Genomic DNA, 14450 nt, shown 5'->3' on the forward strand with positions numbered 1-14450 from the left:
AGGCCTACAGCATGCCACCAAACTCTCTGATACTGTTTTTCCTGCCTGACACTACTCTCTACCCACTGCTATTCAGGATGTATTTGTGCAGACTTTTTACATTTGTACACAGACGTTCACATCACACACACCCGTCTGCACACACAAACATATCAACACATGTAAAACATAGCCACACATTTAACGAATATGAAGTGATTTCCATTAAATGTAACCTCTGTTGAAAAAGAGATTGTATTCATGTGCTGACTGCCTGAACAAAATTCCAGAGTTTGGATGGCTTAAGTAACAAAAATTTATTTGCTCTTAGTTTTGGAGGCCAGAAGTCCAAAATTAAGGCGTGGGTAGGCTGGATTTCTTCTGAGGCCTCTCCTTGGCTTGCAGATGACTGCCTCCTCACTCTGTGCCTTCTGCTGAGTGTGAGCACCCCTGGTAAATCTGAGCATGTTGTAGTTTCTTCTTATGATGACACACTCAGATTACATGCGGGCCCCCAACAACAGCTTCATTTTAATTTGATCACCTTTCTAAAGACCATATCTCCAAATAAAGACACACTCTGTGGTGCTGGGAGGTCAGCACTTCAACCTAAGAGTTCCAGAGAGAAACAAGTCAGCCTGAAATAGAACTTAACCATAAATTAGCTTTTAAAAATCTAGACTTATTATATTTGTATATTACATCTCTACCACCTTGCATATCCCTTATATTAACTTTCAATGTTTATTTTAAAGTTACATTCATATTGTGCAACTCAGAACAAAAATTGAAACTTCAAAGCATGAGACCTATTTGTATAAGATACCATATATAAACTTATACGCAATGTATCTATATTATCTTTGAGTTTCAGAGGTTGGTCAAGGAAGAGACTTAGGAAATCCACACCTCATTTAACATGAGTGTCTTCGCCCACTATCCCAAAGTTCTGGTGTACACAAAACACTAAACACCCCTTAACGTTTATTGATATTATTTGCTACTGTGAATGAGAAGAGTACAAAGAGGGTGTCTAATCAGCAATTTTTTCACAGCCTCTTTCACCTCTTTGTTTCGTAGACTGTAAATGATAGGATTCAACATGGGAGTTAATCCAGCATATACCAAAGCCATAAATTTATCTATTTCTTGTGAATTGACAGCTGAGGGCTTCAAGTACATGGAGAGAGCCGTCCCGTAGAACAAAACCACCACAGTTAGGTGGGCTGCACACGTCGAAAAGGCTTTGCTTCGACCCTCCCCTGAGGTGATTCTTAGGATGTTGGTAAGGATAAATGCATAAGAGATACAAATTAGAAGCATCGGCATAGGAAGAAGAAGTATGCTGACCACCAGCATGATTAACTGCACTTTGGAAGTGTCTACACAAACCAGTTTCAAGACAGCCAGAATTTCACAAATGAAATGATTGATAATGTTATTTCCACAGAGAGACAGATGCAGCACAGACATAGTTTCCACCAGGGACGTGAGGCAGCCTGTCACCCAGGAGCCAGCTGCAATCTGCACACAAACCCTCTTGTTCATGATGGTGGGGTACCTCAAGGGCTTGCAGATGGCCACATATCGGTCATATGCCATCATGGACAGGAGCACACACTCAGTGGAGCCCATGGCAAGAGAGAAGTACATTTGAGAGGCACATCCTGAGAATGAGATGGTGTTTTTGCCTGACACAAAGTTGGCCAGCATTGGAGTGAGAGCAGAAGAGGTGTACCAGATGTCCAGAAAGGAGAGATTGCTGAGGAAGAAATACATGGGTGTGTGTAGGCGGGAATCCAGGATGGTGATGCAGATCAGAATGATGTTACCCAACAAGGTGACCAGGTACATCAGCAAGCACAGAACAAATATGACGATTTCAACATTGGGGTAGTGAGTAAATCCCAGAAAAACAAAATTTGAAATGACTGTTGAGTTTGTCTTGACCATGTTATTCCTTCTTGTTCATCTGCCATAATGAATAAAAATATCATTGTGTATACTTAAAAATTTAAACTCTACCAACTGATAAGGGGTTTTTGTTAGGGGTACTTTAAAAGAACCAATATTCTAGCAATACCATTTAATTATTCATCCATTCATTCAACATTTATTGAATATGCTACAAGTCACTGAAGATCTAAAGCTTCTCCCAGGCAACTCATAATAAAATATGAGTAGAGGAATAATGGTGGAGAGGAGAAGGGACTAGTCAAAGAACATGTATGGGCAAAGACCCATGGGCATGGACAACAGTGTGGAAATTGATTGTTGGAGTGAGGAATTGGAAGGATAGAGGAGGGAAAAGTGGAAAAAGTTGCGACAACTATAATATAATAACAATAAAAAATGATTTTAAAAAAAAGAAGAGCAACAGGCCTAGAGAGAAAAAGAAAAGCAGAAGTTTAGTTGTTGAGCTAGAAAATATTTTAACAAGAATTTTCCCTCTTAATATCTTCTGTTATTTATAAAGTGACAATTCAAAAAAAATGAGACACAGTCAAGTAAATAAATAATTACAGTAAAATGATATAAGTATGTCCCAGGGTACTAGGTAAATATGAAGTAAGAATCCTAACTCTATGTTGGGGGCAATTCACAGTGAGAGACTTTGAGAATTAGTTTAATAAAAAAATGTATTGGACCTACTCAAGTTAAGGATCAGGGGTGGTTTTCTGGGCAAAGAAATTTTTTATAAAAGCTGCAAAAAGAAAATATTTGGTTGCACTTCATGAAGCTGCAAATTATGTAATATAACAGATGGATACGCCGCACCCTGAAAAATATAAGCAGAAGATACACAAGACTCCAGTCACTGTAACACTAACTGATTTCTGACTTCAAGAAGGCACTTTTTAACGTGGAATAATCATGAACTTTGGCTTTCTTAGAAAATTTCTTTCAAAGTAATCATTTTATAATGCAAATCAAATTACTTGCAATAGATCTCACAATTCATCACACATGGCACTATGTTTAAAAACTACTGTCCTACAAGGTAGAGTTCAGATGAAATCACTATCAAACAAACAAGCCTCACATTTTCATCATTGCCTACTTCTCCAACCTCATCTCCCAAGACTCCATACTCTAGTCTGAGACAAGTAGCTTGTGGTTCCTCACACTTACCATGCAATTTTATATATTTTGTGGCTTTTATTTACAGTTTATTCACTTAGAGTTGTCCTTCATTCCCAGCTCCAATCTGTTTTTCTTGAATATTTTATCCAATCATTAAAACTGTTTGCCATTGTCTCAAATACACTTGGTTATGTGTACACACTTATGTTACCCAAATATATCACACTGACCCACAGTCAGATGTGCACAACCACTGACTCAAGAGCTTATTCCCCACAATACTACCAAAGTAATAATGCACATTTAATACTTTTCATGACACCATGCTGCCTTGAACATGGCAAGTTTTTGATACACATTAAAATAAGTACATTTTCACTATAGTTCTGTGTCAACATAAAAGCCTGAACATTTCTCAACCTGTCATTTACATTTGAAATCTTATCAGCAACATTAAAAAAACTAGATGACATAAGAAATAAAGATCTTTAAATATTTGATATACGGTGATGGGGTCAAAACAATGACCACTTGACTCCCAGAGGAGGTAGAAATGTTTTCCAATCATTCTCTGTAGGCAGCTAGAGCACTAGCCTCAGAGTGTGAGGTTTGGGCTCTAAATCCAGCCATGCTACTTACCAGTATGCAAAATTAGGTAAATCACTTGACCCCTTTGCAACTTGGTTTTCTAACCTATACAACAAGGATGATCATTCCTATCTCTTGCAGATATCAGAGATGTAAGTCAACTTCTTTTAAATTCTCCTCCCTCTACCCTAATTCCACAGCTTCTCTAAAATTTTCCAGAGTCACAAAGGGTTTAGATTGCACAGTCTCCCTGCTTTCCAGAAACATAACTGCCGTGTGTTCCTCCAGTGCTGGCCCACATTGATTCAGAGGAAATAAATTTGCACCTCTTTAGAATCTAGTAAACTTTCAACCCCCAGTCCATAGGTGAATATGAACCCTTTACTGATTATTTCCAGGAGGGTGAATGTTAGACATGCCTGGTCTCTGATGTCCACTGACCAGAGCTCAAGTCCATTTTTGTGAACATACACCCTCTATTTCAACTGAGGGGTTCTCAGTGGGTCTTCACCCAGACAGCATCCAGTCCTCTTGCTCTACCTCTGGCTCCTGTCTCCCCTCTCCTTTCACATCTCTCCAACACTCTCCAGTCCTCCCTTTCAGAAACTGAACAATGAAGGCTTCTCTCATGCATATTCAATCCCTACTCATTCCCTTACCCATATCTTACATGTTCACCAGTCTCACCTATCCCACTTTTTATTTAGATATTTTTTATCTTTATCTGAAAATTCTTCTGATAACAGTGCTAAAATAATTTGATGGTTTCCTACAAATTCCCCCTTTTTCAAATGTCAGGGCCAGAGAATTTATAATCAAGCCCTCTCACTTTGAAGTTGACAGATGCCTGGAGAAGTTTAATGCAATGTCTGAGGTGAAGGGCATAACAGTGGTAAAAATTCTATAACAATACAGGCTGCAGCATGCAGTGGTTCATGCGGAAAATGAGACAATAATTAAATAACAACACAAGGACAGACTGTATCGCACACTCACAACTGCAAACACACACCTTTGCCCCACCCTGTGTATCATGACTTATTTCTTTGACTCAACATTTTCCTTCCAACTGGTACTTCTTTTTAAATAAACCTCTCTGTTCCGGTTTCCTGGCCTAGCTGAGACCTGTCAGTAAATTCTGCTAATCTGAGAATACAATCAGAGGTGCACAATGCCTATTTCCATTTACCTTAGAATGTAGGATGAACATGTTCCTTTCGGCTAACGTACGTTTCAATGTTTAGGGTTAGTTGTCTTCAGCCCAGTCCTTCTTATGAATCTGGTACAGATCTCAAAAGAGTAAAAGATTCCGAATTTTAAATTACAATCATACCTTATGAAAACTATATTAAAGTCAGTTGTGAAGAGGCATTTTTATTCAGAAGTTTGCAGTGAAAACAAACATAGATGGTCTTAGTTTGCAAAAAATCAATTCAACTCTTGCCTGATTCAAAAAGTCTCAACATGCATAGCTCCTATTAATTAAAAATTTTAAAAATAACTTAAGAGAAATCATGACATGAAGATTTGTTCTGCTACAATCACCACCTATGATCTGCTCAAAAAACTTCCAAAGGGTTACCCCTGGAACTAAGACTAATAAAGTCTCTTGTTGCCCTTTGGGGCCTTCCAATTCCCTTAACAGTTTTAATGTTTTGATTCAGAAACATAAAGTTAATACATTTCCTAGTTCTCAAAGGTATGCTTCTCCAAGTTACATTAACTAATTCAGGACCCTAAAATATTAGGCAAATTTTTAAAATTATTTCAAGTCATTTGGCCCAGTAAAAGACCTGACTTGAAAAGCATTTGAGAGCAATGAGGAAAAAGGCTGGCAACTGTCACTGAACAGCAATCAAAAAGAAAAGAAAACAAAAGCATTTGAGTAAGCAGAACTAGAGAAAACTATTTGCCTATTCTATTCATTCTGTAGATTGCCCAGGAATCATACAGCAAATATTGCAATTAATAGCACTGTGGAAATGCCTTCCCATATGACCTTTGAGCTTATACAGTGATCTATTTATTTTGAGAAATATCTCAAAATAACTCAGTTATCTGAGTAATAGAAGATAAAACATCCTTACTGAACTTTTAAATCACTGTGAAGTGAAGAGACAGCATTGATCTACCAGATAGTTTATTATTACCAAATGCCCCTTGAATAGACTGGGTCCCTAGTACAGTTTGTGATTTTATAAAGATTATGTAATAATCCCTGATGGTGTAGTCATTAGAATGAGTATTGGACTTAAAGTAAGAGCTATGGATTGAATTTCAGCTCAACTACTAAGTGATCATATACAGTTGTACATTAATTGCATTAATGACCCCAGTTATTCACTTCTTCCTAGACCAGCCTAGTCTGACTTTAGATCTAGGCACATGACCCAATTTGGTCACAGGGGTAGTAGCAAACAGGATGCATGCAGAGACTTGTATAGTTAGGCTAGCCCTATTCCCTCCATCTTTGCTATTGTTATGAGAATATGTCCAAGTTAGTCAACTGGAGGATGAAATGCACATTAAGCAGAATTGAATTTCCCCAGTCCCCACAGTTGAGCCAGCTCTCAGTCAATGCTCAACAAATTAGTGGGTGTCAAAACAAGCCAACTCACAGCTGATTTAAGATGCAAAGATAATCTAGTTAAGATCACTTGGCTCCAGTCCAGATAAACTATTATCTAATAGATTTTAATAAATATTTATGTTGGTATGACACTGAGATTTTATGATTGTTGATTATGTTGCATCATTGTAGCAATGTAACACTGATGTAGCAAGAAGTGCTTTCATTACCTATTCAACGTTAACTCACTTTGGACACTTACCCTTCTTAAAAGAATCATGATTGCATTCATTTTTTTGTCCTGTTTTTATCCATAGAAGGTCCTGATTAGCTCAAGTCTCTGACCTTACTTTCTAGAAAACTTACATTTTATCTTTAATATTGACATATAGAATCCATCTGGAATTAATTTTTGTGCATGTATGAAACAAAGGTCAAGAGTTATTTTTTACTATCTGGGTACTATTTGACTCAGCATAACTTATTGAAAAGATCCCTTCATGACTGCATTGTAGTGTTACTTTTCATATAAACTAATTGACTATTTTTGTATGGATCTGTTTTGGGCCTCTTGTTCTGTTCTGCTGGTCTATTTTTCTAAATTTGCACTAATACTACAACATATTGTTAACTGTAGCTCTATAATAAGTCTTGATTTCTGGTCCTCTTAATTTTTTATTCTTTATGGATGGTTGGCTTGTGTTAGCATTCACATGCTTTAGCATATCCTTATCATTTGGCCAGAATTTTGATTGTGATAGCCTTGAACTTTCATGTTAATTAACATCTTTACATTATTGAATCTTGTAATCCATAAGAAAGGTATATCTTTCCATTTATTTAGATCTTTAATTTCTTTCAACCATGTGTATTGGTTTTACTTGTATAAATGTCTTGCACATATTATATTAGATTTATTACATAACTTTATGTTTCTAATGTTATTATAACATGCATTATATTCCATTTTCTACTTTTTGTTGCTGGTATATAATGACTTTTGTATGCCAAACTTGCATTAATCAATCTCGCTAATTCACTTTATTAATTCCAATAGTTTATAGACCACATGGTAAATAATGACATATTTTTCTGTTTCTCATTTATATCCTTTGTCATTACTTATAGTATGGACTATGACTATCACTACAATAGTGAATGTAAATGATGACATCATGCATTTTTTTTCGTTTATTACTTCAGTTATTGTAAATACCTACATATATAAGTACATATATATGTGTGCATTTTTATCTAATACTTCACTTTGTTTTCTATTAGTCCCAAATGTCCTATTTTATCCTTTGTCTCTCCTTTTGTCCTTCCTTTGAAGCAATTGTCATTTCCCCTTCATTTTTAAAACTTCTTTGGGGAGATACTAACCTTATAGATAAAAATATCTATCTCTGATTTATAAGGTTATAATTTATGTAATATCATATATAACATATATGTCAATTATGTCTTTCTAGAAATGAAATCCTTTAACTCCATATAGCCATTCCTTGTGATTGTTGCTTGTTAAACTTGATAGTCCCTTGGATTGACCCATCTGTTTGTGTCTGAGATCATTTTCTTTTCACTTGAATAGTTATTATCCCTCTAGAATTTTTTTAAGGCAAGTTGGATAGAGACAAATGTGTGTGTGTGTAGATGAGGATTTAGGAGGCAAGATCTGGAAATGTCTTCATTTTGTTTTCACTTTTGAAGGATATTTCATTGAGTATATAATTATCATTTGGCAATTATTTTTTCAACACTTTTAAAATGCTCTTCTTTATATTCTAATATCCATTGTTTCTGTTGAGAAGTCACATCTTAGTTTTGTTGCTGCTTCTTTAAGGAAAAGTGCCTTTGTTTTTACCTTTGACTGTTTTTTAAATATTTATTTTTACTGTTGGTTTCAGAAATTTTATAATGAAGTTCTTAAATGTTGCTTTCTCTTTAGATATTGTAGATCTCCTTGAGTTTGTGGGTTGACATTTTCTTGAGAAAATCATTCAGTATGAGTCATATTCTCTAATGCCCCATTTCTTCTTTCTCCCTTCTGTATAAGTGTTCAGTTGTGTATATCTATATATGTTAGAATTTTCCAAAAGGTTCCATATAGCTTTTATAGTTCTTCATATATTTTCCTTCTCTTTTCTCTTCCATGCACCAGTATGGATGTTTTCTTCTGATCTATATTCAGTTTGCTAAGCCTTTCTTCAATTTTGTCTAATCTGTTATGAAATTCATCTATGTAGTTCTTAATTCCAGTTGTATTTTTCAGCTTCATAATTCCTCTTTGATTTTTACATAATATCTAATTCTTGGTGAACTCTTCATCTGTGTCCAATTTGGATCACTTAAAGGTATTCAATCTGTCTGTTCTTGTCTCTTGATCTCACATTTTAATATACCAGTAATTTTTAAACTTAATGCCAGATTTTGTATATGAAAAAATGCAGAATATCTGGATGATGTTTTATTTATACAGAGAGAATTACTTTATCCTCAGGTAGAAACCTAGAATAGGAGAGATTGCAATACATCAAAGAAAGATTGAGGTAAATTAGTGATGAATTTCAGGTTTTATAAGGTTTAGGCAAAATCTAGATTACCTCCTTTTTAAGATTTACCTATTTAGAGTCTGAATTGAAAACCAGGAGTTTTTATGAAGAATTTTCTCTCTCATGAGTCCAAGATCTCAATGTTTATCTCATAAGTACTGTGGGACTGCTAAAATCTGACCTAATGTCCTTAGTTCCTTTTTGCCCAGTTTATAAGCTTCTTACTGAGCAGCCTAAGAATCAGCAAATGCTCATGTGGAAAACCAAATGTTCACTACTTTTCAATTTTCTTTTACATTTTTGAAAACACGTCTTCTAGAGTACAAGCCCCATTAGAGAAAAAAGTGTCTTGTCTGTTATTTCACCAATGCATTGTGTGTACCTAGAAGGCTGCTAAGAAAATATTAGGTATGAGAAAATTGAATTGCATATCTTTTGAGGACTCAGTACATGATCTATTGTGAAAGGAAGATTGCTTCTAGCTTATCGCTCTGTAAATGTCTAATAATTTAAATTATATTACTTGAGGTGGTGAACACACAATATGCAGATGATGTATTATAGAATTGTGTACCTGAAACCTATATAATTTTATTAACCAATGTCACCCAATACATTCAATTAAAAATAAATAAAATAATAAATAAATGATAATACTGTTTGCTCCCTGTGCTATCTTATTCTGTTTACAATAATCATTCTGGGTTAGGAAGAATTTCTTAACCCTGGGTATAATTGTTGCAGAGGTCATCAATAGTTACTATTACAGTGAGTATTCAGGGGCTGAGAAAATAAGGTAAAATAAGAGAATTTTATTTGAAAAATTAATTGTTGCCTGAAAATGACTATTAACTATTTAAAACTAGGTTTAATATTCATTAAAACATTAAGATTCTCCTGTAACACAAACAAGAAGATTGCAGAAAACAAAATATTTCTTGCTACAAATTATTATAGAAAATATATATCCATCTTTTTAATATCAGGAATAAATGAGCTCCCAGGAATCCTATAAAACATATTTCTAATAATGTTAGTGAGATAAAATCAAAGAAAATGAAAATAAGAAAAAAAACCTGGTCATTATCTCATGTCTAGTGAGTATAAAGCAAGTTACGAATTTCAAAATAAGTTGTGGAAAACATCATTATAATATAGTTTTGGTAGATGTGCTCTGCCACTAGATATACGGTATGAGCAGATTCTGAAACAGAATGACTTGATCCAAGGTGATGGAGATCCAAGACTTCAGTAGAAACCTTCACATATTTTAGCACAGACCAAGGTCCATATTCCTAAAGATTTTATGTAATAAGCTACTTTCTTCCAGGGGTCCAGATAATGGGCCCGCACATATCATAGAGCTTGTTTAAAAACTTAAGGTGAAAGGAAATGTGCCCAAGAATAAAATTCTTCATTTCCAGAGAAGATGACAAATTCCTCTGATCTGTATCAATTGAGTCAATGTTAGTAATTATAGGCTGATATCCCTTCAAACTGGATCCAAACATTCAAAACTAGGTATACCTATACTCCTCAATAAGTATGAGTCTGCTAATTTATTCAACATTCTAACAAAATTTATCAACAGCTAAATGGGTAACAAATTTAGGATTCCAATATTCCATGGGTACCAGACAGACTATAGACATCAATTTACATCTGTCCAGAATAATATTCTTTGTGACTAATGAGGAAATTTGTTGGGAAAACATATTAACTTACTTTTAGCCTTAGTTAAACTGCATTCACTGTGTGCAGAGCATGGTTTCCCAGTAACCAAAGAAAGACAGTTAATAGTCCATTCGTAGAAACCTGAGAAACTTGTTACTCTTCAGAATCCAAGATATTTCATATGTGTGGTAACTCAAGATCACAGTAAATAAGCACATTTTGTCCAGATTAATCCAGATCCCAGAAACTCATTTCCCCAGTCTAGTGGAGAGTAGGAAGTTTGGTTTTCAGTGTTAGTCTTTTCAGAGTAATGGCAGACACATCTTGATATTTTCAAGTTTCCTCAGAATTAATAAAACCATTAATGATATCTCATTTTTGAAGATTTCTTGATATGTAGCTTTTAAAATAATATGAAAATCAACACAATTGAATAAAATGCAGCAGAAAGAAAGAAAGAATTACTACCCTTTGTGATAGTATGGATGGAACTGGAGAACATTATGCTAAGTGAAATAAGCCATGCAGTGAAAGACAAATACCATATGATCTCACCTATAAATGGAATGTAATCAATAAAACAAATGAGCAAGCAAAATAGAACCAAAGACATGAAAATAAATAACAAACTGACAGTAGCCAGAGGGGAGGGAGGAGGGGGATAACAGGCAAAGAAGGGGAAAGGTCACCAAGGAATATGTATAAAGGACCCATGGACTAAGACAAATGGGGGGAGAGTAAATGTGAGAGGTGAGGGTGGGTAGGACAAGGGGAGAATAATGGGGATAAAATGGGGACAACTGTAATTGAATGACAATAAAAGAAAAAAAAACAAACAAAAAAACCTTCCAAACCCTGTCACCTAACAAACAGCTCTCCTTTGTTGGAGACAACCAATATTAACAGTTTTTTATGTATCCTTCTGAAGATGTTTTATGCATAAGTTAGCAAAGAGGTTGCAAACTACTGACATTGATCTGCACCTTGCTTCTTTCACTTAACAAAATTTTAGAGATCATTCTATGAGGTGGATACTGGCCGGCAGTGTCCATCTCTGCTGCGGATGCTCGTTGAACCACGAGAAAAACATACACAGAGACAACCAAGCCCTGTGGAGAAATAGGGACAGAATGGTCACTCTCTCTAGTGGAGAGCGTCATGGCCACTATCTCTAGTGGAGAATGCCCAGTCTCCATTCCCAAGCAGATTTTTATTGAGAATACAGACTTAGTTTGTGGATTCACAGTCTGGCAGAAAAAATCAAAAGAAGTAGATGACTTACAAAGGTGCGGACAGAACCCCCACTGTGATTCTGGGCAGAGCTTGGGGTTTTATCTAACAGGGCTCAAAGGGCTAGTTTTGGTTTCCCGTCTGTGCCTTCAAATTCTAATCTAATAACATCCTCCAGCAAACAGATCTCACAGGATCTTGCATATTCTACGTCCTAGGCCTGATTACCCCAGGGGGTCCGCCATTTCTGGTCTGGGCTGCACCACCCCTGCTATTTCCCCAGGCCTGAGTTAACAGAGAAGACAAAGGCAGCCAGGAGACTTGGATTACTCACCTCTAAGAACAAGGACTCAGGCTTTGACAAAGCTGAGGGGGTAGGGGTTGATGTCCATCACCCATTCATTTCCACCGCCCCAAGTCTCTTCCCAGAAGCCTCCATGTGATTACGCCTGTCTTAGGCAATTCCCTCCATGGGAAACCTTACCCGTCATTGGCTAACTGATCAAGCTTAGGAGGACAGGCATAGAACAGGCAGCATTCATGCCAGGGAAATAAGTTTTGTCTCCTTAGTGGCTCCTGGTCCAGAGGTCTCTCACTCAGCCTAAGTCATGGGGGGTTACAGCTTCCTGAGACCAGACAGGGCAGTCCCCAACAATTACTACATCAGTGAATAAAAAAAACTTTCTTCTTTTAATTAATTAATGTGAAATTCTATCGTAGCCTTAAAAGACCAATAGCAAGAAGAATATCAAGAATGTCTTATAAAAGAATGTCATTAAGCAATGAAACATACAAATAGAATAAAAGAAAATCTATGTGCATATGTTTAAGCATAAGGCAATTTTAGGTAACTGTTGAGCCCCTAGCAATGCTGGTGAATAGGGAAGTATGTGAAATTGTTCCTATTTGCCTGTAGATATTGCTCCATTAAATTGTTCATATTTAATGTTCAAAAATGAGTAATCGGCCAAGGTTTTCAAGCTCAAAATAGACTTCCCATTTATACTCCTCATCTCAAAAGAGGCAAAGACAACAAGAGTGATCTTCTGTGCTAACATTTCCAGTAGGAAAACTGAATTGCTTTGCTTTGGTCCCTTGTATTTTTACTTGTTATCTAACTATCACATAATATTTTAGATGAATTGGTTGCTATTCCTCCATACAAAGAAAAAATCACAAAATTTTAATAAACAGATGATGTTTATTATCCTTTTACCAGAATAACCATTCTAGTAAATTATTGCTTAAAAGAAAATCTATAGATTCATATAAAAGTTATTATGGGTGAACATTATATAATTTTTCAATAAAATGTAAAATCTAATTTATAGCACATTTGCCAAGTGAATAGTATCTTCTAACTTTCCTTCAAATACCACCAAACTCAATAAAAAACCCACTCACTTAATTTGAAGTATCCCAGGGAGTATTTCACATGTGTCCATTCCGTCCCCCTCGGGACACTGCCATCACAATGTTATGATGTGCTGTTGCTATCACTTCCCTGGGATTTGATGCTCCTCTTGCCTCTAATAGGCCCTACACTTTAGGGTCATCATGTATTAGACCACCCAAACTAGGATACTTTTGACAATGAAAGGGAGAACTATCACTAATTACACTAGGGATTACCATCACCCAAAAACTGTACTGTTTTGCCCTTGCTGACAGCAACTACTTAAACTTTGGACTGCACTTCCACAGAAACTAAGTTCATGAAGTCAGGCAGAGGAAAAAATCCTGGACAGATACTAAGCTTTCATGGGACTCAGGACAGTAATACATTTAAGATATAATTCTAATCTGAGGCAGAGTGGACCTTATTAACATAACAGGACACCAGGGGGTAAGGAGAGAGTTGGAAAATAAGTTACCTTTATAAAAGCTTATGTTGGAGTTTAGGAACAGTGAGATCTAATGTCTAATTAGGGTCTTCTTTTTTCCTTTTCAGCATTTTCATGCCTTTATACCTTCTCAAATCCTCATTCAATTAGTAAATGGAAAAGCCCTGAGCTTTTTCCACTGTAGTTCAAAAAATAAAGGTAAGGTATACCTATGCATGGGATGAAACAAACTGCAGAAGGAGCTGCATCAACAGTGATGACATTAAAGAATAGTCAGAAGTGACTAGCAGTAAAACCTATATAGTGATCTGAAACAAGAGATGATCAGCTACAAACAGGAGGGACTGCATCAAACTAAAAACTTTTGCACAGCAAAGGAAACCATCAACAAAATAAAAAGGGAACCTACTAAATGGGATAATATATTTGCCAATGATACATCTGATAGGGAGTTGAAATAAAAAATTTATAAAGACCTTGTATAACTCAACACTGAAAAAAAACAATCCAATTTAAAAAAGGGTAAAGGACCTGAATAGACACCTCCCCAAAGTGGACATACAGATAGTCAATAGACATATGAAAAGATGCTCAATGTCACTGATTATCAGAGAAATGCAAATTAAAACCACAATAACATGCCACCTCATACCTATTAGAATGGCTACCACCAATAAGTCAACAAACAAGTGTTCACAAGGATGTGGAGAAAAGGGAAACTTTGTACACTTTTGGTGGGAATGCAAATTGGAGCAGCCACTGTAGAAAACAGTATGGGGTTCCCTCAAAAAAATAAAAAATGGAGCTGCCTTATTACCCAGCAATTCCATTTCTGCAAGTATACCTGAAGAAACCCAAAACACTAATTTGAAAGAATATATGTACCTGTATATCATTGCAGAGTTATTTACAATAGGCAAAATTCAGAAG

General features: G+C 35.8%; 1 protein-coding gene across 1 annotated transcript; it reads right to left on the reverse strand.

Moving 5' to 3' along the window:
- Window positions 1-782: 782 nt before the first annotated feature.
- Window positions 783-2213, reverse strand: LOC114500705 (olfactory receptor 13F1). The gene has a single exon (XM_028517473.2). It carries the CDS (start codon window positions 1930-1932, stop codon window positions 973-975), a length of 960 nt encoding a protein of 319 aa, XP_028373274.1. The 5' UTR covers window positions 1933-2213; the 3' UTR covers window positions 783-972.
- Between the last annotated feature and the right edge of the window lie 12237 nt (window positions 2214-14450).

The sequence above is a fragment of the Phyllostomus discolor genome, chromosome 3 (genome assembly GCF_004126475.2).
Source record: "Phyllostomus discolor isolate MPI-MPIP mPhyDis1 chromosome 3, mPhyDis1.pri.v3, whole genome shotgun sequence".
Taxonomy (NCBI): domain Eukaryota; kingdom Metazoa; phylum Chordata; class Mammalia; order Chiroptera; family Phyllostomidae; genus Phyllostomus; species Phyllostomus discolor.